This window comes from Pempheris klunzingeri, chromosome 9 (assembly GCF_042242105.1).
Source record: "Pempheris klunzingeri isolate RE-2024b chromosome 9, fPemKlu1.hap1, whole genome shotgun sequence".
NCBI classification, from domain to species: domain Eukaryota; kingdom Metazoa; phylum Chordata; class Actinopteri; order Acropomatiformes; family Pempheridae; genus Pempheris; species Pempheris klunzingeri.
Genome location: NC_092020.1, coordinates 5,656,079 through 5,681,117, shown reverse-complemented (window position 1 = coordinate 5,681,117; position 25,039 = coordinate 5,656,079). Strand labels below are relative to the sequence as shown.

The following is a 25,039-nucleotide window of genomic DNA, read 5'->3' as shown; positions in this document are numbered from 1 at the left end:
ACATGAATAATTTAAGCAAACCAACAGCATTCTGGTTCTGCTCAGAGTTTTCTCAGTCCTCACCAAACGATCTAAACTGGTCCCGGCAGCGGTGGTGGGCCTGGCATCAGGGCTGTAAGGGCGGAAGCGGCCGGTGAAGCCTGTTTCTTTGACCGAACGTGTGGAACGGAAGGCCATGCTTGGTTTAGGCTGCCCACATCCTTGGAAAACCTGTCCGAAATGAACATGTATAAAGTGGAATTAGTACCACTGAATCTCTTTGCACTTTCTTTTAAAAGCACTGTAAAATGATACAGACCTTCTGCGACACTTGCATGCTGTTCTCCTGCATGTTCATGATGGCCTCTGAAATTTTCACGTCGATGGGATCCATGACAGACTCAAAATTAAAGGGCCCCTCAAGCCTGTCAGCGAGACTAAGCATGGCATCTGAGGACCAGAACATAAGAACATCAAATGAAAAACTGATTCACTGCAGATTCACTTTTTTTCAGTCAAGCTTGATGTTACAAAAAGCTGCCACTAGGGGGGAGCAGATGCCCAATGAGCAGGAGCTTGTTAGCCGGTGAAACTGAGCCGAGCTGGAGAGAAGCTGCTGCACAGCGAGGAGGCTGCAGAAACCAGATGCCTCTACAGACAGCAGCAGAGTCAGCAGCCCAGGACAGGCACATGTCAGGCTGGTATAGAAACCAGGAAACATCTTTTGGCACATGAGCGTGTCATGCAGAATGAACATAATACATAGAGAAGAGTACAGTGGATATATGCACCACCCTGAATGTAATGAAACTGATCTGGGTTTTGTGTTTACACAACACAGGAGCTGCATTCATCCTGTGGGTCACAACATGAACAACATGTACAACCCCTCCCTCTGCCCCTTTACTTATACAAGATACTAAAGAATGAGGGATGTGTTTGTACATGATTTTTTTCCAATAAACACTGTGTTCCTTTGTTAAACACATTCTTGCTAAACTCAAGTGCTATAAACCAGCTAATATACTGGGAAAAAAAAACATAACATCTCATCTGATTACTCCAGTCCCATCATTCTACACTGGTTTCATGCCCACAAGGGCAAGGAGGGTGCATGAGGCTGGAGTAGATAAGATTCAATTAAATACAATCTTAATGATCCTTTGGTGAAATATGAGCGCAGCACACAGAAGCACGGAGTTGTTTAAATATGCTCTGTTGCCAAATCAAACACTTTCAGTCATTATGGTCATAGCAGGGTGCTTTCACGGTCAGGTTAGTTTAATAATGGCTGCAGAAGATGCCCTTGATGGTCGCTTACCAAGAAAGTTGTTCCATTCTGTGTCCAAGTCAGCCTGGTTGGCCAAACACCCACGCAGCACATTCAGACAGTAATTCTGGCAGGGTTTCAGGGCCACTTGGCCCGAGCAGTAGGGACAGTACAACATCTTCATGGCCGCTCGCACACAGCTGGGAGACGCGCTGACCTGGAGGAGGCAGGGGGCAGTTAGCAGACTGTTATCATTGCACCACAGCAAAAACACTCATGCAACACCACCAGAGACGAATGCTTAGACTGTGAAAAAGCACGTCTATTAATTTTATAAGCCAACTTCACAAAGCAGTATAATCTAATCATCAATGAATCACTCACTACAGTGGAAAAACATGCCATACCAGAACAGTCAAAGTGGTTTATGTTATCAGAGACACTGTAATGGAACCGCAGCCAGTATTTCCAAGAAAGATATGAAGTCAGAAGCACAGAGGGGAGGGATGGATAGGGCCTTGAGGGGAAACTTTTCACTTGTCTGGCAGTAGTCTGACTATAGCCTTTTTTAGCAAAGACAAAAGCTTCACAAGCTCTTCTCGCTTACCGTAGAAACTTTATTGACCACCTCTGGCATGAGCGCCAGGCCGCGCACAAAGGTGCGAGCTGCGACAAAGGCCCGTGTCAGTTGGATGCGCAGCTTGCGAGGCACGTCGCCAAAGGGCTGCAGCTGCTCCGTGTGCCGGCTGACGCACTCCATGTAGGTGTCGCTGAATTCGTACTGCACGTTGACCAGCCGGAACATCCTCTCCAGGAGGTCGGCCCAGAAGTCCGACAGCATGGAGTCCAGGTTGACAGCAGCGCTGCCAGACACGTAGTACCGAGTCAGGGCCTCGAAGAAGTTCTTGAACAGTTCTGCGTTCTGCACGTACATCATCCCGTATGTTCGCACAAACATGTTGTGCAGCGAAACCTCTGCGTTTTTCAAAAGCTCACGGAAAAACTCTGTGGAGGAAAAGAAGAGGGGGATTAGTGTGATGACTAAACGCTGAGGCTGCCAAAAGGACCAGAACAAACAATCTCACATTGTTCACATTTCATGTCTGTCTACAGGGAGGAATTTATTTTAAAGATGTTACAAAGGAAATTGAATTTGTATGATGGATAACACATTGTTGAGAGCTGATTTTATCCATCTTTAACTCAGTAACTCCTCCCTGTGATTTCACTTGTTTGGACACGGCAAATTCACACTTTGTTGGTATCCCATTACAAAATATGAGGCAACGCACAAGGGCACTCTGAGGTTTTCATCAAGTTACTGAAATATACAAATTCCAGGAAGACCACAGTGTATGTAAATAACTTTAGTATTGCTGTTGCCTGACAAAACAAATATTTCCAAAGTACAACATCACTGCCACAGAGGCAGAATTATGGTACATCTAAAAGATCTTGATATGCAGTGCCCTCCACCCACATCTTTGCTTTCTGGCTCCATGCCTGTGCTGCTGACACTGTTTCAGTGACTGGTGGTTATCCCACTTCACCTGTGCCCATGTCCTGACATTTTGAGTATCTCAACAGACACAGCTTAAGCATAAAATCTTGGATGAAAGGCAGAGGAATGTGTTATGGGAAGGGGGACGGTTGGAAATGAGGAGATGAGGAGTGAAGCAGGAGGGGTGAAAGGTGGAGCTGGAGCATCTCCGTCAGGCTGAGCGGGCGGCGCTGCTCCGAACTCCGCAGACTTGCCATTCAGCAGAGACGTCTCTCCACATCAAGCCGCTTCAAACTGACCACCATCAATGGCATTTTTCTGTTGTCACATTCCATTCGCTTTCCTTTCTCCCAGCTTCTCTTGGACTGTCCTTCAGAGGCATTTTCAATAGGATTACTGAATAATGCGACCCCCCTCCCCTCCCGTATATGGACCTGTACCCCCCATCCAGCCCTGCATCTCCCTCCCTCCGCTGCTTTCACTTCATCAGTTCCTTCAGAGAGCTCTCTTCTCTACAGACAGGGAACAATGACCTACTTCATCCTGAGGAATGTCCATCACTCCCCTCGCCGCTTTCCCCCACCCCCAATAATCCAGGCCCCCTCTCCCACGGACACCCCCTCCTCAACCCCCCCCTCAACTTTCTTAATCTGAACAAAATGAGAATTCCTCTGAGTCTCTGAAAAATTCTTCACCTTCAGTCTCCCGTGCATCAAGCACACACTCACCCCCTTTCACTCATCTTTTTTTTTTAAATTTTTTATCTGCTCTCCGTCTCCCCCTCGCTGCCCCGTGTGCACAAAACTTCTGTCCCGCTGCAGATTCTCTGGGTGCCCTTTGCCTGGCTTTGAAATGTAAAGTTCCCATGCTCTCACAGAGGGAGTCACTAAACGCTCACCGCCACCAGTACACACACACACAGTCCCCAAGTAGCGCTGTCACTTCCACTTCAGACTGACACACTAAAAAGAAAAAATGAGGTAGGGGAGGGGTGAGGGTGGCTTGGGGCGGGTTAAGTTGAGGGCTTTTTTAACTCCAAATCCCCACTGTGTCGCCAAGGATACCGGAAACACTGCAGCCCCTCCATTTACCTCACCGCCATCATTGCCCCCTCCCCTCCCCTTCCCTTCCAACACACACACACACACACACACACAAACACAAAGCCAGGGGAGAGGGCACCAAGTTCCACGCTCCATTGACAGAGATTAAAACAAAAGGTCCACCCCCACCCCTGGAATGTCATAGCAGCCACAAGTTTAAAGTCAGTGAAAGGAGACAGCGGAGGTGAAGAGGAGGAGGAAGAGGCATGAAGCAGGACCACAACCCTATACTTCTCTTTTTCTATTCTACAGTTTATTAGAGTGGTAATGCCTATATGCTAAACAGATAAGCCCTGTAATGAGTTTGGACAAAGCCACTGGTTAAAAGAGAGCGGCCTGAGCAGGGTGTGTGCGAGTGGTGGCAGCAGGGGGGTTGTGGTGGTGGTGTTGAGGCTCTTTGGCCCGAGCTGAGGGTCTGAAGTATGAGCAGCATTACACAGGCATCTTGCATTGTCATTAAAAACAGTTTATGACACGCAGCCGTCTGCCAGCAGGCCGAAGAGCTGAGCACTCCCTCAGGATTTTTCCATTAAAAAATGTGCCTGTCGCTCAGCCAATCGTCTGAGAGAATCTGGGTGAAAGGTTACACGGCTGTAAGCTGTAGCTAAATGTAAGGGAGAAGGACAACTCTTGCCTCTGTGAGTGTCTGTCTTTTCCTTCCTCCCTCCCCTCACCCTGTCATCATTTCCACATGTTGCAGAGAAGGCCCTAAATTACGAGCGATGATCTTAGGCCCAATCCATCACGGGAACAGAGGAGCTGACCGGTCTCCTCCCACTCCTCCCTCCTACTTCCTCCTCCAAGGAGCTTTCGCCCTCTCCCCCGCACCCCCACCCGTGTCCTGATAAACTCTGCTCCTCCCAATCCCAGCCCAGGCAGTAATTGCATCCTATTTGTGCCAATTAGTCCCTGCGCTTCTCCCTTTTCTTACAGGATGGGATTCTGTGCCTCCTGCTGTTGGACTTCAGTGCTTCAGATGGATGTCTCTTGGTGTATGTGTGTGTGTCTGGAGACAAGGGGCCTTAATCCAAGGGCTTAAATCCCAGACATAGGCTTGCTCTGCTGGATGGGGTCAGTGCAACAGGACAGACAGGCTGAGGCCAGGACAAACGCAGTGAGGAGACGCAGAGAGGGGAGAACTATTTCTGGCCCTGGTCTTAATTGGCCATGACTCCTAGCTCCAGGCGCATGATGAGAGCCTGCCTAATCACATACACCGCTTCCTGAGTTTGTTAGTGTGTGAGTGCATGTTGTGGCGTCTGTCTTCACGTACAGTTGCAGCTGTGTTTACGCACATATGCACCCCTCTCCTCCTGACGTCATCATTGTGACCGTCTTCTTCAGGAACAGTAAATACAATGATAAGCACTTCCTGTGCCAGGTTCACCAACGGGAAATGCCTCCTTCTGGGTGTCTCGATGTGACAACAGGAAATAATAGGACAGCAACCTGAGCCTGTCACTGTATCCAGTGGGAGAGACGATCTAATGGCCCAGGTGCAAGAGAGCACAGCAGGCCTTTGTAAAGAGATCGCACATCTAACAGTTCAGAGACAGCAGCAACTTGCCTACAGTGATGAGGAGGGGGCACAAAAGGGGAGGAAGGTAAATGAAGCAGAGTGAAGATTTTCACTGTCAGCTCCAGGGCTGCCCCCTCATGGTCAAATAGATGGCAGTACTGTTGTTCAGGCTTTAAATGTTTGCATGACTTCTGCATGATTAGTCTGTTGTAATGATGTGTGTTCTGAGAGTAGAATAGTTAGATCCTAGAAGAAAAGCCTGTCCTTAAACGGTAACAATAGAAATATGACTTCTGCTGGGGACATTTTCTTGTTTGATGATGTGATATAACTGTGTAAAAGTGGACTTGGACACCAGATTGGGGGAAAAAAAACTCTTAACTGAAGCCAGAATGAAGTTTGACCGCAGATTTTTTTGTGGATATGTAAAACATTGGCAGACATTGTCTTGACAATTGTAGTTCCGGTATCGGTTCCTCAAAATCAAGACCAAGAACTCTCTTTTTATAGTTCTTACAAATTTTCATAGACGTTCAAAGGATTAAGATAAAAGAAATACAGGAACACATTCATTACAAAATCTGCAGATAAAAATACTTCCCCACCTGTAACCTCAAGGGACCAAATTCAAAGCAGCTACACAACATTTCACTTGAACTGAACCGTGACAAAAGTTCCCGTTCTCTCTTTCTTACTGTAACAAGTACGGCCATGCTCTCAGAACAAAAGGAGGAAAATGGAGCAGTATGTAGAAAGGTGTAATTTAGTCAGATTATATGTACGTGAACAATTAGTCAATAATTACGGCAAATTTTCCGACATAAATTAATACACTCTCAAAATCATTATCTACATACATTTGGGATTTTATGATATATAATTTGACTTTAAGGCAACCTGACAATTTTAATCAATGTAACGTTGCAACAATTATTCAATTAATCGATCAACAAAAAATCAGCAATTTTTTTGATAATTAAATGACCATTTAAGATTTTTCAAAGCAAAAATTCACTGGTTTATACTTGTCATAAATATACTGGTTTAAAATGTTATTATTTTCTAGTTTTTGTTGTCTTCTGACAGTAAACCGAATATCTCAGAGTGACTACTGGCAGAACAAAAAACACCTGAAAACATCTGATAACTCAGATAATGAGAATAATTGTCGTCATAGCCCTGAAACGATGTCACAGGAAGCAGTGGAGTTGAGTAAGAAAGCAGCAAAAACATGACGGGACGCAGGAGGACAAAACAAGCAGCAACATACATTAAAGACATGCAGTGAAACATGATCAACGGCGAGACGTAGGAGAGAGAGAGAGAGGGAAAGAGAAAGAAGGGTCTGAGGGGCTAACAGAGGGGCTTTGGGGAGAGTGAGGTATGGGATGGGGACAAAGGGCAGTAAGAGAGGAGGAAAAGAGGGGCGGGACAGCTCGAGCAGCCACTGCATTCCGACACGTCACATTCCTGTTCACATCTGGCTGCAATACACACGCTCCCTATTACTGACTATCCCTCACTCGCTTTCACAAACACATAAGATATGAAGCTCTCTGACCCGCGTATGCACAGGCACGCATGTGTACACACAAACTCAAACAACACGCATAACCGTCTATAACAAGCTCAATTCCGATGCATTTAGAATCTTTAAAAACTGCCACTTTCTGACGTTTTTTTTCTGTTTGAGAAAAGTCGTCATCATCTCCTCTCTATTTCATATTATCCATCTTATCTACCATCTTTCCAGTGCAACTGCTGTGGTGGCTCGGTTGGGTGGCTGAGGGTAGTCAAAGCCGCCCTGCTTCCTTGGTGACTCAGCACTGTTGCATGTTCCCAAGCGCTCCCAAGGAAACCTGATCCCAATATTTACAGGCATACACACATGTGCTCGCACACAGAGGAACAGGAAGTACAGAGAAGACTAAATCTGAAGATGTGTGTGGTCCGTCTGGAAGTGTGCATGTCTCTCTGGAGGGAAGGGAAGCGGGTAGTTGAGGGGTGGGGGGCAATGAGGCAGGGAGCTGAGACGTTGAGAGACAGGTGGACGGGCCAACAGATACAGACTGGCTGTCTCCGCTCTGGGCAGTGCACTGGCAGGTGGGAGCGTCCGTCAAAAATCATGCAACACAAGTGCTCCTGTGGGGACACTAGCCAGCAGCACAATGCAGCCTGAAAAGTGGCTGGTGTGCGTGTATGTGTTTGTTTGTGTAAGTGTGTTTGCTTACTGTCAAAGTGGTCGTGCCTCTGTTTGAAGGTGGATTGTAGGTTGGTGCTAAGCCTGGAGACGGGAGCTTTGATCTCCGTGTGGCTCTGCTGGCTCAGCTTCTCCTCCATCTCCACCGTGCAGCAGGAGAAACCCTGCGGACACACTTTCAAAGGGGCTCCTGGAAGAGATGGGGAGAATATGCTGTTATACACCGTGCAATACAGGAAACTGCCATAACAAGTCACATCAACAGGCAAAACTTCCAATCAGCTATGTTAGAAACAAGGGCATTGAAATCACATAACACATTCAGAATCTGTACTCCCACAGAGTGGCTTTGCTGAGGTTTGTTAGGTTATTCATTATTGAGCCAAATGACCAACTTGAGAGGATATTTTACGTGTATCTACACATGTAGATCGATCATTAACACAATTTCTTGCTTTTGTCTGGGTAGAAACCTTTCAGCTATTGAGTTGAACAGCTTCACCCCTCACCAAATCAAACGCACCTTGGCTGTGAAAACCCCCTTAACTGCACTTAAGTGGATTAATTGTAACACTCAGCTCAGAGCAGTCTTTAGCAGGCCACTTTATTGAGCCTTGCTCTTATCCTGGCACTTCCCTGTCCTGATTGATAGTTCAGTGCCGTAGCTTTCTCTGAGTGCTGTGTCCTTCTAAAACACAGACTTTTAGAAGAGGATTAGCTACTCACCCACTTTGCGGATAAGCCAAACTCTAGCCATGTGCACATCGATGTAGAAAAAAATCTAAAGAGACACCCCCCCCCCCATTTTGGCTTTTTATCCACATAGGGCAGAATTTCAACCCAAAAAAAAAGACACCATAAAAAATGCAAGAATGCAACAGTCTTCTGTCTGTTGTATCATCACTGAAAATGCATATGCATAATGTGACCTCAGACATCTGATCATCATGTGATCCATTTGAATGGGTGAAGCTCTCTCTCTCTCTTTTTTTTTTTTTTTTTTTTTTTAATGGTTTCTCTGTAAATAACTCTTTGAAAACAGCAGAATGCAGCTTGCTGGAAACAGTGTAAAGCTGCTGGCTTAAGTGGCCCTCAAATGCCAAACGGGGGAGATGTGAAGTGTTTTTCTGTTTCAGAACTTCAGTGTGGTTGTAGACGTGCTCTGAAAATGCTTGTGCAACAAGCAACTGACAACTTTTAAATGTTTTTTTAATTAAAAGCTTTAACACTTTCAAACAGATCTGCATTAGTGTGGACAACACAGCTTTTGGACCAAGCCAAAGACCCCAACACCACCTACTCTGAGCGCTTACTCTGTTTTCTGATTAAAACCACTATTCAAAATCTAAATACAGCCTTTGATAAAACAGCAACTGCCAACTTTGCATTCGTCCTCCCCTTACCCTCCTTTTAATTGGATGTTAAACTCACTTTTGACAAAGTCGCAGCTGCAATAATGTTTTGTTTTAAACGTGGCTGTTGGAATTTGGGAGAACACAGGGATCCTTTCACTGCATCCAGGCACCAACGGCCTGTTTAGTTTTCCCCACCAGTTCGTGCTCACTGACTCGAGGCCTGTGTGCAGGCACAGGTTACTGCTACTTGAAGGGCTTCCATGTCCTACATAGACTGGAACTTTAATGTTACCTGTAATGTGTTCCAGCATTTATTGAAATAATCATTAAACGTGATTTGGTAAATATTACTGCCCTTTCTCCCTTTAGCATGAGCAAACTCTCTATTCTCTTACTTATTAGATTGAACGTTACTGTATTTTGGCCCATGTCGTTACAGTTACTCTGGTTTGATCATCAACTGGGCGATTTTTTGTTACTCTCTCTGCCGGTCGCCATGTTTAATGCGTCGCCATAACAACCTGAGCCACGCGGATTAGTTTTTTTCTGACATCTAGTGGGTGTTTTCATTCTTTTTGTGCATGTAATAGAAACACCCATCAATTTCTATTAGAAAGGTTTGCTTTATAGCAAGTTTGCCATAGCTTTAGAGTCTGGGGTAGAACTATGAAGCTGATAACAGCTGAACATCAACCTGAGAAGCACAACGTGTTTAGAAAAGTTCCCTGGATGCTTGAAATAGTGATTACAATGCTAAAAAATTAAACTGTAGTGTCAGAAGTGACTCATAGTAATACAATCATCTAAACAGGGCACCAGTGGGAGGGATGCACCCTGGCGCCATAAACTGGACCCCTCTGTCTGGGATCACATCCAAATAAGCCTCAAGTCACTCCTTCTCTCACAGTGCTCTCCCCAAACTCATCTCTCTCCCTCCAGCCCTCACCCATTCCCTCCGACCCCTTCTATACACATATGCACATACACGCACACACACTCAGCCATACCCAGGCATAGTTGGCAGCCCCTACCTAAACATATTCACACATCACATCACTGCTCAACACATGGCTCTTTGTACCAGCGTGATTGGAGGTACAGGGAGCAGCAGACACACACACACACACACACACACACACACACACAGAGTGAACTTTTAGGTGAAACAGCCATCCAGTCTCTCCTTCAGCAGGGCCCCCTGCTTGCCCACAGCACAGGCATACAATCAAAAGGGCTATATCCACGTGGAAAATAGCCCTAGTTACCAAAGTACACAAATAAAAGTGAGATGGTCAATATTTCACAGGAATGTCTGTACAAATGTCACATTGTTAGCTCAAAGGATTAAGTCTCTGAAAACTGAAGATTCTTAGCTAATGCATACTTTGTGAAAACATTTTGGCAGCCAATTTCTCAAACCACTGGGAGAAAAATGGCAGTGCTAGAACACAAGAGAGTGAACAGTTAATAAGAACAGTTAGATCCTATAAAAATCAACATCATGCCAGTCTTTGCGTGACATGCTTCAGCCACACTATTTCACAATAAGCTTGCTCTGTCGATGCATCAGTCATTCCTCTACCATCACTGGCATGAATAGTCTTTGTGTGATGGGTGAACTGGCTCTCAGTTGCCTTATGGAGTTCCTTTAAGGGGCCTCTCACCCCTCTAGCTTCCCAAGTACTTTAAGATGTAGCAAGACAGAGAAAGAACATTGTTCAAGTGTTGTTCAGAAGAGGAAAACTGCCATTTATGGTGGTCAAAACAAGAGAGCAGCATCTTGTAAACAAACATGTGACTGTGTGTCATGGCATTCATCAGCACTCCGCTGCTTCTCTGCCTTTCCTTTGTGGGGAGACCACCATCCCCTTTAAATGGCTCATAAAATAAGTCACTTCCCTTTGACATTGTCCTGCCTCTCAAACTCTGTTCTCAGAGGAAGGATGGTGGGGGAGGTGAAAACGCCTCATAGACAAAAACCAGATTAGACACCTCACCGCCCCCTCTGCCTGCCATCATGTGCCCCTGAACCAGACGGACCTCAGGGTGCCTCCCACCTCCGCCTCGACCACCACCACCCTGCAGGCTTAACCAGCGAGGTCAGGGGTTAACAGCCACTCCTCTGAGAGAGGTCCTGTCCTCTGACCCCCCCTGTCCGCCAGCCAGCACATCCACCACACACAGTAAGTCACCTCCCAAACCCCACTCACTCCAATAATAACACCACCAACACACATACAAAAAAAAACCCATACATACAAGCAATTAAGAGCCGTAAAAGTCACAGACGTGCAAAAAATATAAATAGAAAAACATAACACTCGCATACTCCAATCTGAAGTCTTAAAAGTCCCTCAAGGATTATTTCTGTACCCTTCTGAAGCCGGGGCATCACTAAAACTGCTAAAGGAGCTGTGAGGGAGGCCATGGGGTACCGCATGTCATGAACCGCTCACAGACGTCTGTCACTAATTGGAGCCTGGTGGTCTGCGACTGAACCAAACCTCTGAGCTTTCACACAGACGTCAACATTTGTGAATAATTAAATGATAAACTGAATGCTCGTAGTCTATGTACACACTAATTCAATCCCAGTGGAATGCAGGTAATTTGAGACGGTGAATACTGGGGCAATTTCACTTCAAAACATGAGAAATGTGTGAACATATTCCAAGTTGGTCTGATTGATCTTCCTGCACATAAAATTCAGCCCCTAACATACTCAGGAGTGTGAGGTATGCAAAAGAAAAATACTTATACATACAAAGGTTGAGTATTAATTAGCTTATTATGTTCCCTGCTGTAACATGTAAAGGAGAATGCTGCCAGTCTGCTGAGCATTACTCACACAGACTGTTGTAAATTTGCACGCCCTGCAGCCATAACATTCTCCTCTTGCTCCTCACCTCTGTCTAGGGTGTAATTATCCTGGGGGGGTTAAGGGATTGGTGCCATTTGTTGGGTAACTTTCTGTTTTGCACCCCACCATGTCGTGCACAGTGGACCTGTGGTCCTCTGAGGAGTCAGTGATGCTGCTTTTTACAGTGTGAACTTTTACTTATATTTCAGGCATAGCGATTTGTCAGCTATTTCAATCAGGCAAAGAGAAGGGGCACAAGGCGAAGCCACAACTGAAAGAAGTGATTAAAAGGCTCCAAAGAGCTGCATATTTCATTTACCAAAATGATAGCGATTGCTTTTTAAGTCATTTCCCTCTTAAATTCTTTCCTGTTACAGCATGCTGTCAAATCACCCCTTTCTTTTTGTGTCTCTTCCTTTCATCTGTATGGATGCCACAGTCGTGGTCTGTATCTGGATTTTAAAAAATGAATTCCTTCTCACGTTGCTCATTCAAAAATGTCATTTATCCATTTTAGAAAAGCTTTTCCAATTAGTTTCTCAGTCACTGCTTCAATGTTTCAAACAGTTTTGATAATTTGGTACTCAGTAAAGAAATAAATAAATCTTTAATTTGAAAGCAAAAGTCTCAAAATGCTTCGCTTTTATCAGCTTTCATTAATAACTTTGGAAAGGCGACATTTTGTTCAAAAGTTGGATGTGTCATTTTGAAATTAAACGCACACATCTATTCAAAGTGACGGAATAAACGTATTTGTGGCACCATAATTGTGCAGGATTTAGCAGGGGAATCTCCCGCATGAGATCAGTGTAGTGCTTGAAAATGAAAAAAAAAAAAATCAGCAAAAGTCAAACTATGAAGTGAAGAACACGCAGTATCTGAGCCACCAGTGTCCCATTTTATACCACAAAGTTTTCACAGTACAGTAAGGAAAAGTGCTCTGCTACAATATGATATTTCCCCCTGTATTACAAGAAATCCTTTAACTAGGCGAGCTGACTGAGAGCTCAGTCTTATTTACAACCTGGAGGAGTAGCTCCAGGGGGGAGAGGCGGTTACAAACATCCACACATTCACATCAGGCTGCTGCTCAGTACGACCGCAGACTCTTGCTCAAGGGCATCATGCCAGTAGTAGTTAAAGGAGGGGAAAAGTGAGTCTTGTTCATGTTCCCCATCCAGATTTTCCAACCCCTTATTTTTTTTTTTAGGAGTCCAGCCAGTGACATCTTAGACAGCCTGACCATTACTTTCAGTGTGTAGAAATGGTGAAACTAGGGGTTGACCCTTCAGATTTCTCAAGTAGAAATGAAAACAAAACATAACAATGCTGTGCAAAGTTAAAAGATCATTTAAAGTTATATTACGTTGTGTGGAATTTCACAATGAAAAGTGAACTTAAGATCTCCGGGTCCATATTTAGCTCTTAGATTTCCACACCATGTTAAGAAAACCCCTGTAACTCTCAAAAAGAGAACAAACTATTTAAACCGGATTGTAAAAGCCAAGATAAATAAATGTAACACATGGCCATGTATTACATTTATCTTACAAACCAATATCCTGCGCACATGAGTGTACTCTGAGCTATGGCAGAATCACCGCAAAGGGAGAAAATGTTCAACAACATTATGCTGTAAGCGGAAACCATTATTAGAGACTCGGCTGTTCATATGGAGATAATCAGGGCAGGGCGATACTTCCACCTACTCTGTTTCTGCACTTCAGCCTCTTACAAAAATAGAGTAATGACAAGTTTATAGCAGGTTTGGCCACACCAATAATGCTTTTCAGCTCTCAGTTCATTAGGGAAAGTCAAAAAGAGCCTGAAATGTGCTGGCAGGGGACTTCTGAATCTGACTCAAGTGTTTTAGCAAAATGGTGGGTAGCAATGCCAAACCATGTCCATTTCACTCGACTGCTGCTCAGTGTCTCCATGCATAGCTGAACTTCAAAGCTGCAGGACAGACAGTGTAGCTGAAGTTGTGCTAATGAACACTTAAAGGGGTTTTAGTGACAGATGTCCTGATGGATGTTCAAATCCTGAAGACCAAGAGAGGAAACCTAAGGTAATGAACATCACTTTTAGTCGTGTTTGGACAGATGACTCCCTGTCTCTTGTTCAGGGATGCCAAGTGCTACGTTCATGTAGATGTCTGCAACTTGCACTGTAGATCTGCCGCTCCTTGCTGGGAGTGGCAAGAGGTTTTTAGTGTAAAGCTCCAGCTGACCTATGAGTCAGACATTACAGTATTCTCATAACTAGCCTATAGCCTGTAAAGGATGTAACTGAAGTGGGCAATGGCTTTAAACATTCAAAGTTAAGTAGTAAAATCTTTTACAGGAATCGTTTGAAATTGCAACCTGAACATCTGCATGTTGCCTCAATAAAAAGTAAGGGTCTGCATCAGTTTGTTTGAGTGCTGCTTTTTGGATTCATTCACATATGCTGCATTTAAACATTTTCTAGTTTTGGAAAGTGTTGGTTTGGTTTTGCAGCCCATTTTTGCTTCTTTGCTGTATAGTCTCCCCCAATAATGATCACCATATTGATCTAATGCAGATGTACATATAAAACAAGAAAAGCACATGGAAGTATTAGAGCTTTATATACCTCATGTAGAAAGTATGCATAAGCACATTACCTCTAAGACAAACAGCTTATCGGTAAAATGGTTGTGTGATTTGATCATATCTAACTAATACTACCACAGCGGGTTAGTGCTAATTTTGTACATTCACATCAATATATCTATATGCATTACTGTGTTTTGACCTGTGTGGTTACATGTTAAATTGCATTTTGCTGTACTGGTACTTAATGACAAATCTCAATCTAACCTCACTCTGAACTAATTAAGAGGCGACGCTCCAATGCATCCGACTTTGCCTCCAACTATAGCATCTAGTATCTATCATGTAGCTCTGATACAGTAGTTTGTCACTCGGCGTGTACTCAGCTGACCTTAAAGCAGCCATCCCTCACATGATGAGTCACAACGCTAATGCTGATTCAGGTCAACCGGAGGTGTTAGAGGTCAATTAAAAAGTAAAATCACATGGAGCAACAGTAAAATCCATCAACAATAGGATCTACAACTCGGGGGAAGTCTCTCAGTGGCGGTGAGCTCAGGAAACACCAGCTTGTGACATGAGAGATTTACTCCACTTAGAACAATGCTCACCATCCATTTATGAGGCAGGAAGTTTTGGTTTAGCAGAGTGACTCTCTGGAGTCAATACTTTCAGCTACGCAGCCAGCCACAGGGATTTGGATAATGTCTGTGTAAAAGGATGTTTCCTTAAATAAATCAGGAATTAAAATCTCTTCCACAACACAGCTGTCAAAACACCAAACTGCCAAAATTTGCTTGTCACATGGCATAGCCAGGATGAGAAAGAAAGGCGTGCCTGCTGCTGCATGAGGCAGAGCAGAGCTCATTACAATCTCCATGTCTCATCAACTGTTTATAACACAGAAGTTATTCGCTTTCACAGAAAGACTCTAAACACGGACTATTTCTCATTCTCAGTGAGAAACTGTCACATTAAAATGCTTATCCACGCTAAATCTTCCACATTTTGTCCACCAAGTGAATTATTTTCTAAAAAAGGCACACGATCTCGCTCAGCACACGCTGGGATCCATAAATCTGAGACCTCTGCCACCAGAGTCCATTTCTGATTACTAAACCAGTCGGGGCCTCTGGCCAATTAAAACTCTCCATTTGTGAACATTCCAAAACGCTGTCATCCATGAACATTTACCCAGAAGCCCCTGGGGAGATTCCACAACACTGCCCTGGCCTCTCGCTCTGTCTGTTTCCCTCTGCCGTCCCGGCCCTGCATCTCCGGCTTTGTCTCCACACACAAAAGCTCCCTGCCTACACCACTTCCCAGGTCACTGCTTTGTCAGGGTTTCAACTCGCTCCTGCACTTCCCCAAGTATATTTAACAAGTCAGAAACCAAATTCCAAACGCAGGGGCTGTTCTCAAAAGTACACCTGCTGCACAGTTTATATGAAATCTATATTGTCAAAAGAAATCTGTGTTTGACTCTTTGACCTCAGCATGCAAGACGGTGTGAGGAAAAATATAGCTTCTGAATACAGATTGTGTACGTGGCATGAAATCATTTCCATAAAATGTCTTGATAGCATAGTAAAAGTTTGGGCTGTTGATTTAACTATGCTGGGCAAGCAGTAGAAGCAATTAGAAGTATTAGAAGTATTTTATAGTGGATAGTGAAAACCTATCAGAGTAAAAGAGTGAGAGTTAAAGTGAGAAAACAGGACATTAGCTGTAAGGTCATTCATTTAGACAAGTTAATGTGCTTTCTGTATTAATCAGTCAAAAATGCCTTACGCTGAGCATCTTAGCACAGTAAAACACGTTTTTCTTACTTGACAGGAAACATTTGGCCAAAAATGAGCACTGAGGTCTGCAAGAGGTCAAGATATACAAACACAGCAGTGAAGAAATGAGATCATAAAAATGAAAGGTTAAACCGCCCAACACTTGTGCGAGCTCTGTCTCCAGCTATGGGAAAGCAGAGGGCCATGATTCATGTAACAAAGTTATGGGGAATTCATAATTCAAACAGAAGTGGTTTGTTTCGGGACAAGACTGAATTTGGGCCACTTTAACGGCGTGCTCCACACAAACCTTCTGCAACTTGTCCCACTTCCTCCTGGTAAATACAGCAACCGCTGGTGATTGGCTTGACTGTCATTCAGACCTGTTCAGGCCTCACCATTCAGCCAGGTGGTTTTAACATGACTGCCTGTGTCAAATGTTTTATGGACGACAGAATGAAACATAAAGGAAAAACAACTCAAAGCACTAACACAAAAGTTAAGAAACTTTCTTTCCAATCGTCACTCTGCTGGGAATCTCTCTAACAACGCAACCATCATAAGGAGTTGGAGGCAATGACTCACAATAACAACTGGTCTAATCTTTCACCCTCTCCACATCTTTCTTTCAGGTTATGTGCCTTTTGATGAGCCGCAGTCTTGCAGTGTTTGATCTAGTGCTTTTACTACAGATTCCACCTTGGCGCTTTAGCCCGGTCCATGTGTGTGTGAGTGAGGAAAGGTGAGTGAGTGAAAAGGGAGAGCGGAGACTGTGTTATGTTTAAGATTTGCAGAGACAGGCAGAGGTTTTGCAGACAAACGGAGAGGACAAGTTACAGCACAGCATGATTATCACAAGGGAAGAGGAGGAGAAAAAAGAGGCACAAAAGACCTTCCTGGCTTGTCCCTCTACACCAACCCTCCGTCTTTCCACTGACTCATGGCACACAAATGAAAACAGACTTTAAAGGAGAAGATGAAAAACTCTTTACTTAAGGCCAAGTGCTTTACCATGGGACCCTGTGCAAACACTGTTGTGCTGTCAGAGAAATGGACTACTGTTGAGCTTACAAATAGGTCCCCTTTAAGATGTGCTTCACACACTGCTTGAGAGCCACGCACTAGACTATCTGAAGAGCCTTTATACTTAAAAACAGTATTTGTGGCCTGGTCATATGCATGTGCGTGTAGAAGTTTCAAATAACAAATCACAACACCCCTTCCTCAAACTCCACATAATAAGAATTCCCCCCAAAAAAATCTAACTCTGTTGAAACATATGAGAGCTTTTAACAGACTTAACACACAAACAATACATTTCATCGTTGCCAGTAAAAGCCAGCAAAGCCCTCCTAAGGACAGGGAGCTCTTTGACAATGTTTATAACAGACATCCAAAAGCAGCTGAAGTCCACCAGATGTTGAGGCAGGACGGGCCCGGCGAAGCCCCCCAGGCAGAATGAGGTCAGGTACAAGATCAGGTTTCTGGAGGCTCAAAGCTACAAAAGGGCAACAAAGATTCTGATATACCTGTTGCGCCGTACGAAACTGGACACCAACGGAGGCGGTGGGAAGAGAACCACTCATCGCTGACTGTCAAAGGGACTAGAAAGCCTAAACCTAACGGTACAATGGTTTAATGGGCCTCAGTCATGGATGGCTCAGTCCGTTCCTGACAAAATGTACTGAATGTGTCGATAAATCAAAGCTACTTGCCATTCCGATGATGTATAATATTTAAACCCTGGCACGCTGACTCACATTCCCACATCCAGACAAATTTTTCTGCCAGTAGAAACCACCCTCAAAACACACTGACCAAATGATTTGCAGCTTTGGAGCAATGATTTGACAAACTATTTGATCCTTTTATGTGTGTTTTTTTTCCTCCCTCGCTTATCGGCCCTCAGCCAGCAGGACGTCTGCCATTGTTTTCTCCATGTTTTAAATTTGAGTTCTGATGACCTGCTTTTAACACATGGCATCAACTCGTCAGTCAAATTCACAGAGCTATGTGAAGCAGCCAAAGACCTGCCCATCGCCTTTTTGTTTGACAGAAGAAAGGACTTTTGAAAAGCCAAGAAGAAAAAGCAGGGGTTTTGATCTCAAACAATATAATTTATATGAAAATAAATCCAAGAGTGAGCAGCACACGGAGGGATTAGGTAAATATTAGGAAACCTATTAAGCTAACTACAGTTTTGAAAAGTGAGCTAAGTGTGAGTGACTGCCTCGTCAGTGGGAGTCTTGATGTAGGCCTTGGGAGTAATTAGCAGGGATTACAGCTCGTCTGGCCTGGACCCAGCACTGGGGTTTCAGCCCAAACACCCAGGCAAGCCCCTGGCTTCGCTCCCTCACCGCCCTTTCTAACCACACGGGCCTCTGGCGAGTCACACAAATCCTAATGATGATCACGACTATCATCACGGACATCAAGCTCACTGCGGCTTCATAGGAAATCAATTAACCTTGGTTGAGTTGCACCTACATCATAACCGCACTCCCCCGCTGGCAGCTACGTGGTGAGATGACTTCAGTGAGTGAGTGGAGCCTCGTTGTGTCAGGCGCGGGGGTTTCGCACTCCACCCCTGCAGTTTGGGATCAGAGCCCGCAGGCCCTTCGCCACACTCTGCACAGCTGGCTGAGTGACACCAGCACCAAGGTGATCAACACAAAGGAGGCGCAGGGTGGCTCAAATATCAGAGGAACAAAAAAATAACACCACCAAGCATCAGCCGCACAAAAAGACTTCGGCCGCACAAAAAGACTTCAGCAGCCAGAGGAGCTGAATGATGGAGAGATGGTGGGGAGGGTGGGAGATGAAGAATATTTGTGTCATATCTAACCTCAGTACAGGAAGTGAAGGAGAAGCTGTGATAAAACAACTTACTAACATAATGAACAGGGATGCGCTGATTAGATATTAGACCCATACGGATCAAAATTGCTGAGGCAACAACTATTATTAATGATTCTGGACAGAAATTTCCTGAATCAGTGCGTTTACTGTTTTAATAAGTCACCTCATCAAACAGTGTGTATGAAGGTCTGATTTTACATATTGTCATGCTGTATGGATCATTCCATCTTAAAGTTCGTGTGTATTCAAATGCTCTTATATACTTTACATCGGAGGTGAAAATGTTTTGAGGGGCCTCCTTAACATTAGAAGTGAGCAAAAGAAAACCAAAAAAGGCTACGAGGAGATTTGTGTTAACAAGAGACTTGGTCAAATTTGGGCATGTGCATCATCTAAAAGGCCTTTTTGCAAATGGTAAAGGTAAAAAGCTGGACAGTGGACAGGAGAGGTTGGTGGGATGAATGGAGCAGAGCAGCAAAAAAACAGTAAACCACTACTGATGGAGAAAAAGAGAGGAAATCACCCAGGGATGAGGAAGAAAGGAGAGATTAGGAATGAAACAAAAATCTCCCAGAGGAGCCGCTAAAGAGAGAGCAGAGGGAGAAGAAAATGAACTGATATGTCAGTCGGGACAGAGGGGGGGAAAAAAGAGACTTTAACAGCGTGCAAACAGGACGTGTTAACAAGGAGTTTCTGGAGGTCGCTCCCGTCATCTCGAAGAACGGAAAACCACAAAGCCAGATCAGGACTTCTCACAGTTTGTGTCAGACAAGGACCAACATAGATCCACCCAATGATACAGTCTAGATAAACTGTGGCCACTGAGGATGGACTGCAAGGCCCTTCAGGAAAACCTTGTATTGTGTTAGACACACTCATGTGCTCACAGGGGATACTAAGAGGAGCATGTTATATGTACATGCCTGTATGTCTGAGCAATGATGAGTCACAGTGCATGCATGCTTCCAGTTGCCTCCCCAAATTCCCTAAGCCTGTGACACACACACCCTAGCTCCTGACTAGCCCAACATTTCTCCTGGAAATTCAGTTGGACTTGCCCTGGTACAAAACTCTTTCCTGTCAGTCAAATCCCTCCTCTCTTTCTCTGTATGCTTCAGTCAGTCCCTCCAGTGCTCTCTTTGTTGCCGTGTGTTCCCAGCTCCAGGGCTCCCAATGTGCAGGTCTTGGTGGTCCAGTGTGGAATGTGGTGAGGAGGGGGAGGCAGGCCAGCCTAAAGGGGGGTGCTCAATTGTTCCCACACACAGCATCCACCCCCCACTGATCTGTCGCTCACTTGGCTATTTGGGGGGTGGGGGCAAAGGATGCAGAGAGATGGAATTACGGACGCTCAGTTGATACACACACGCGCACACACATCGCTATTGAATTGGTGCTATACTTGGAGCATACTAAATGAGTAGAAGAGGGAAACTTAAGATTCCACAGTCCTACATGTTGAAGAAGAGAGCTTCCCCATCACCAAATCAGGTCCAGAACGACAAACATCTGTTTCATCCAACAGATTGGATCCATGGAACATCAAATCCATTTTGATGCTTTGGCACCGTTACACCTAAAACTTCCATGCCAATAAAGCCCATTGAATTGAACAGTACCACTCTTGAACTTCATCTGTGCACAGCCTACATTTTTTGTATGCTGTGATAAGCTGATTTGTTTTGGAGCGACGATAAGGCAGCTGTTGCTGGCAGAGCAGAACGGGACACCCTGAGAGCGCCTGATCTCAGAGCTGCCACGCTGTGATCGCAGGAAGCTGATAAGAGCGGCAAGATACCGCAGACCTGGCAGGCACGTGTAGCCGCTCTGCCTCCCTCCCCTGGCCCCATCTGGACTCTCCAAGTCACAGCCAGGCTTCCCCTGGGTTCACAAGACCTCAAACTCATGATACCCAAACTCAATTACCCTGAAGGCTCACCAAACAGTTAGGGAGGGGATGTCACGTATACAGGGCAGAGAGCGACAGGAACCATCATATTATCACTGCTTCTTACTGATCTCCACCACAGAGGAGAAACTCAAGCCAAATGCTCATAATGTATTATTGATCAGCCTTCCAGGTTCCTGGAGGAGTGTAACTTGCCAAATTTGTAAATCTTGAATTCAACATCAATCTTAATACTGCCAATCAAATTACAAATATTCAGAGCATCATTATTCAGGAGCCGTCCCCTGATATCCTCATGCAACCTGACACAGGCTACACAAAAGCTACGGTCAGCAATGGAGGCTGAGGTGACTGTGCTTTGCCATTTTGAGATTCAGTCAAGTTAGGCAAAAATGTCAAATCACGGAAAAACTTTTATTTTAAATTTTCACACCTCGTCAGGAAAGGCATACAAGGCAAGTGCAACGAAGTACTTGAACGGTTTCAAAGCAAGAAGCTGTGAAGTCTATCCCATCGCTCAGGAATGTTATCAGAGATTACTGTGCATGCTTTGGTTTTAATGCAGGGTGTTTATTTAATCTCAACCCACACACATTTTCTCATTTTCCTTAAATCAATCACTGACATTAATGTTTATGCAACTTATTCCTCTTGGGACAAAATGATGTTGTGCTGAGGGGAACTTAATTTAGACTCAAGGGAACCTTACAGCAGTTCTTGTGCCTACTCTCAACTTGACTTTTAAAATCCAGATTTCAGCCTCACTCAGTATCAGAATCGACTGTATTGGCCATGTATCTGTACACACACAAGGTATTAGACTTTCGTTGCCCCTAATGTACTTACACGGAATAGATATGCAGCAAAAACCAAGAACAACAAAACTGAACAGAAGTAAAAGTTAACATTTAACTACACTGAAAATGTTTACGTATAAAAATGATGCAATTTGTAAATGAAGACAATAAAGCAAGGATGCAAGATGCTGGAATAAACACTGAATGATTAATGCAACAGGTTGCTTTATATACATATGGCAGGTAGCTATAGTAATATATGCATGTATACAATGTAAAGTGTATACAGAGTGCTTAGGTTTATATTTGACAATAATGATGTGTTAAACTGTATAAAACTAAGAAACGTAATTTAGAATTTATAGAATTATGAATGTTAGTACAGAGAACAGAGACTGTCAAACAGATTTAAGCGTTCAAAGTGACAGCCTGTGCATAGAAACTATTCTTGTGTCTGGTTGTTTTAACATGCAGTGCTCTGTAGCACCCACCAGAGTGGAGGCGTTGGAGCAGGTTGTGTCCAGGGCGGGATGGATCTGTGTTATGTATGTAGAATGAAGCTGTAATAGTATTTTAGGCCGGTAAAGCCACTGAGTAACACTAGGCTAGCCCACCCTCTTACCAGTGAGTCAAGGCTGATTCATTTGCCACCACTTTAATGGTTTTAAATTACTTTTCATGCACACAAGATCAAATCTAAATCTAATCCCAAGAGTAGTTTTTATGCTCTATGAGTAATTTCTTATTAGTCAGACTTGTTGTAACCACACCTATGGGGAAGACAGATTCTTAAATGACACACCTGAGTCTGCTTGATCCCTCGTTGCTTGGTGTAAAACCAGTTTGGGCTCAAAACCATGTTCTTCTTTCATGCATTAATTAAGGAAGAACAAAAGGAGCATGTAGCTGTGTTTCGTCTTTGTAGCCCACAGTTACAATTTTGGGACTTTGAAATCAAGATGTGCAGATTTAATTGAATGTCATCTCCCACGGGGTAAAAAAACTCCAATTAACTATCCTGCATTTCCATCAGTTAAAGATCCACAGTATGTTGAAAATACACAGTGGGACATTAAATACAACTGCTCAACAAATCATGCTGCCCTTTAAATAAAAAAAAAACTAAGAAATAATTAAAACCATAAAAATGTCAGTTTCTTCATACACTTAGTTGAGAAATTGATCAACTGTCTTGTATTTCTTCTGACCTTTTGCAATACATAATATGCCTTCAAGACAGATTCCCTTACATAATATGGCCTGATAACAAAGACAGATCTCAGCATCTCGACTCCATGTGACTACACCAGGACCATCCGAGCTCCCAGACAGCAGGAGGGAGCAGGGTGTGTAAAACATAGATCAGGGTGAATAGGACGAAAGTAACGCACTAATTATAAAACCTTAGAAGTGGGTTTATGCAAGCTGCTCCACCTCTTCTTTTTTACACGGTAATGCAACAACTACTGCAGAGACAGTTATTTTCTGCAACCAATTTTTGAAATGAGTGGGAGTTAAATGCCACTAAAGGCAGCGCTGAAGTGATTCTTATTGATAAGACTAACAAAGTGCTTCACATAAAACAAAGAGGGCAGTTTGAGTTTTATGGGATTGACCTTGAGAGGCAGCGAGATACTTGGCGGGTAGTTTATTAGTTAATTATTACAGGTGATAAAATACCAGGCCACAGTTCTACAGAGCAGAGCCACTCAAATATTGGTCTTTGAGCTATAAAAGCTCCTGCAGACTGTGTTTGCCCCAGTTCCCTGCTCTTATCTTATCTGCTGAATGTCATTGCAATAACACAACCTGTTATTTCCCAAACCGTAATGATGCAGGGCAGGCAGCCACCGGCTAAGGGGGAAGGAGCCCTCACAATGTGAGACTGCAGAATGTCTCGAGCGCACCGAGAGGCCAACGCGCTGAGGTCATGCACGCTTTAAGTTTCAGTCATAATGCACTGAACTGATTATGAGCAGGAGATGTTCCTCGTGCTGAAGGGAGGGAAAACGACCCTCCTCTCTTTGATCTCTGCCATTGTCCCATACCTGAAGCATGACATCAAGCCTGACTGACAGAGTAAACCAAAACAGATTTTGCTTGAAGAGCTGCAAAAAGGGAAGTGCGGAGTCCAGCCCTGCGATGAACAGCCTTTGACATGGCAGATGCCAGTCTGGTCAGTGTTAACTGCTCTGCTTTGAGGTCTAGCTTCAAGAGCTGGTCAATGCTGCAACTGTGCAACGGCACTTAGCAGATATCTTTTAGCATTCGTCACGTTATCAAATATAACTGTTAAGAAAAATAAACACACCCAACTATTAGTAGATAGCTTTAGATCATAAAACCACAATTTACATTCTGTATGATTACTTCCATTATTTATCTGTCATCATTAGTACAGTGAGCGTCATTTAGTTTCCCATTTAAGTGAGGTATTTCAACCACAGGCCCCAAACAAATCATCATCCAGCAGACGAGAAACTTGGAAACAAGGTCTTGAACTGCTTCCACGTGAGTGGTAAAAGATTGATACCATGGGATCAACAAGGAATTTACCAACTGAGCCTGCTGTTCCTCTGTATCACTTAATTCTGTCTATGCCGAAGCAATCAGGGTTTCCATTTCAGTTTTACATTAAAACATCTTTATTGAATCTAAAGTCTGGCTTCAGCTGAGCCTGGCGGTAATTTGAATGGTAACAAACATTCTTATCTCCACTCCGCCAACAACAACACAAGATGTTGGTGGTTACAAAAGGCAAGTTTTGAATCCCGTGCCTCCAATAAGGCTTGTATCCCACCAATCTGATTTATGATGCATATATCAAAAGGAGGTAAACATTTCAAAACTACTTCTGTGACAACTGGCAAGGATACTCTATAATTTTATGTTTTCTCTGCAACATAAGTCTGCACAGTTATGCTTTAAGTCAAGAGGTCATTATTTGGTTACGAATATTCTGATCACAACCACTCGCTTAATGTGGAACAAAATTATTTTACTGCAACTTCTGCATCACATATTGACTATTTAAACTTCTGCAGATGTTAAAGTGAAGCAACCATTTCCAATGAACTGCTTCTTTGTTTATTAACTGTTGAAACTAAAACTGTGATATGCATATGCAGGTAATTAACGGTCTAGCCCCCGTTGTAGCTTCACATCCAGTCTAATTTCAACGCAGGCTGTGTTATGGTAAGGAGACAATTAATGTTTGGAGTTCGACCTGTTACAAAGTGTAAAAGTGAAGCGCTGACAAACATGACTAAAGTTCAGTCAGGCTGCACATCTGGAGCCATTTCTCCCCTGCAAACATGAAACATTTCAAAAGCGCAG

The 25,039-nt window shown here is 43.9% G+C and overlaps 1 protein-coding gene across 1 annotated transcript in view; it reads right to left on the bottom strand.

The window, feature by feature from the left end:
* Nucleotides 1-25,039, bottom strand: part of gpc4 (glypican 4) — a 31,131-nt gene that overhangs the window by 3,662 nt on the left and 2,430 nt on the right. The window contains exons 2-6 of the mRNA XM_070836732.1: nucleotides 7,604-7,762; nucleotides 1,857-2,254; nucleotides 1,301-1,466; nucleotides 299-429; nucleotides 64-210 (exon numbers count right to left, since the gene is read on the bottom strand). Coding sequence (XP_070692833.1) covers nucleotides 64-210; nucleotides 299-429; nucleotides 1,301-1,466; nucleotides 1,857-2,254; nucleotides 7,604-7,762 — 1,001 coding nt within the window. The remainder of the gene's footprint in view (nucleotides 1-63; nucleotides 211-298; nucleotides 430-1,300; nucleotides 1,467-1,856; nucleotides 2,255-7,603; nucleotides 7,763-25,039) is intronic.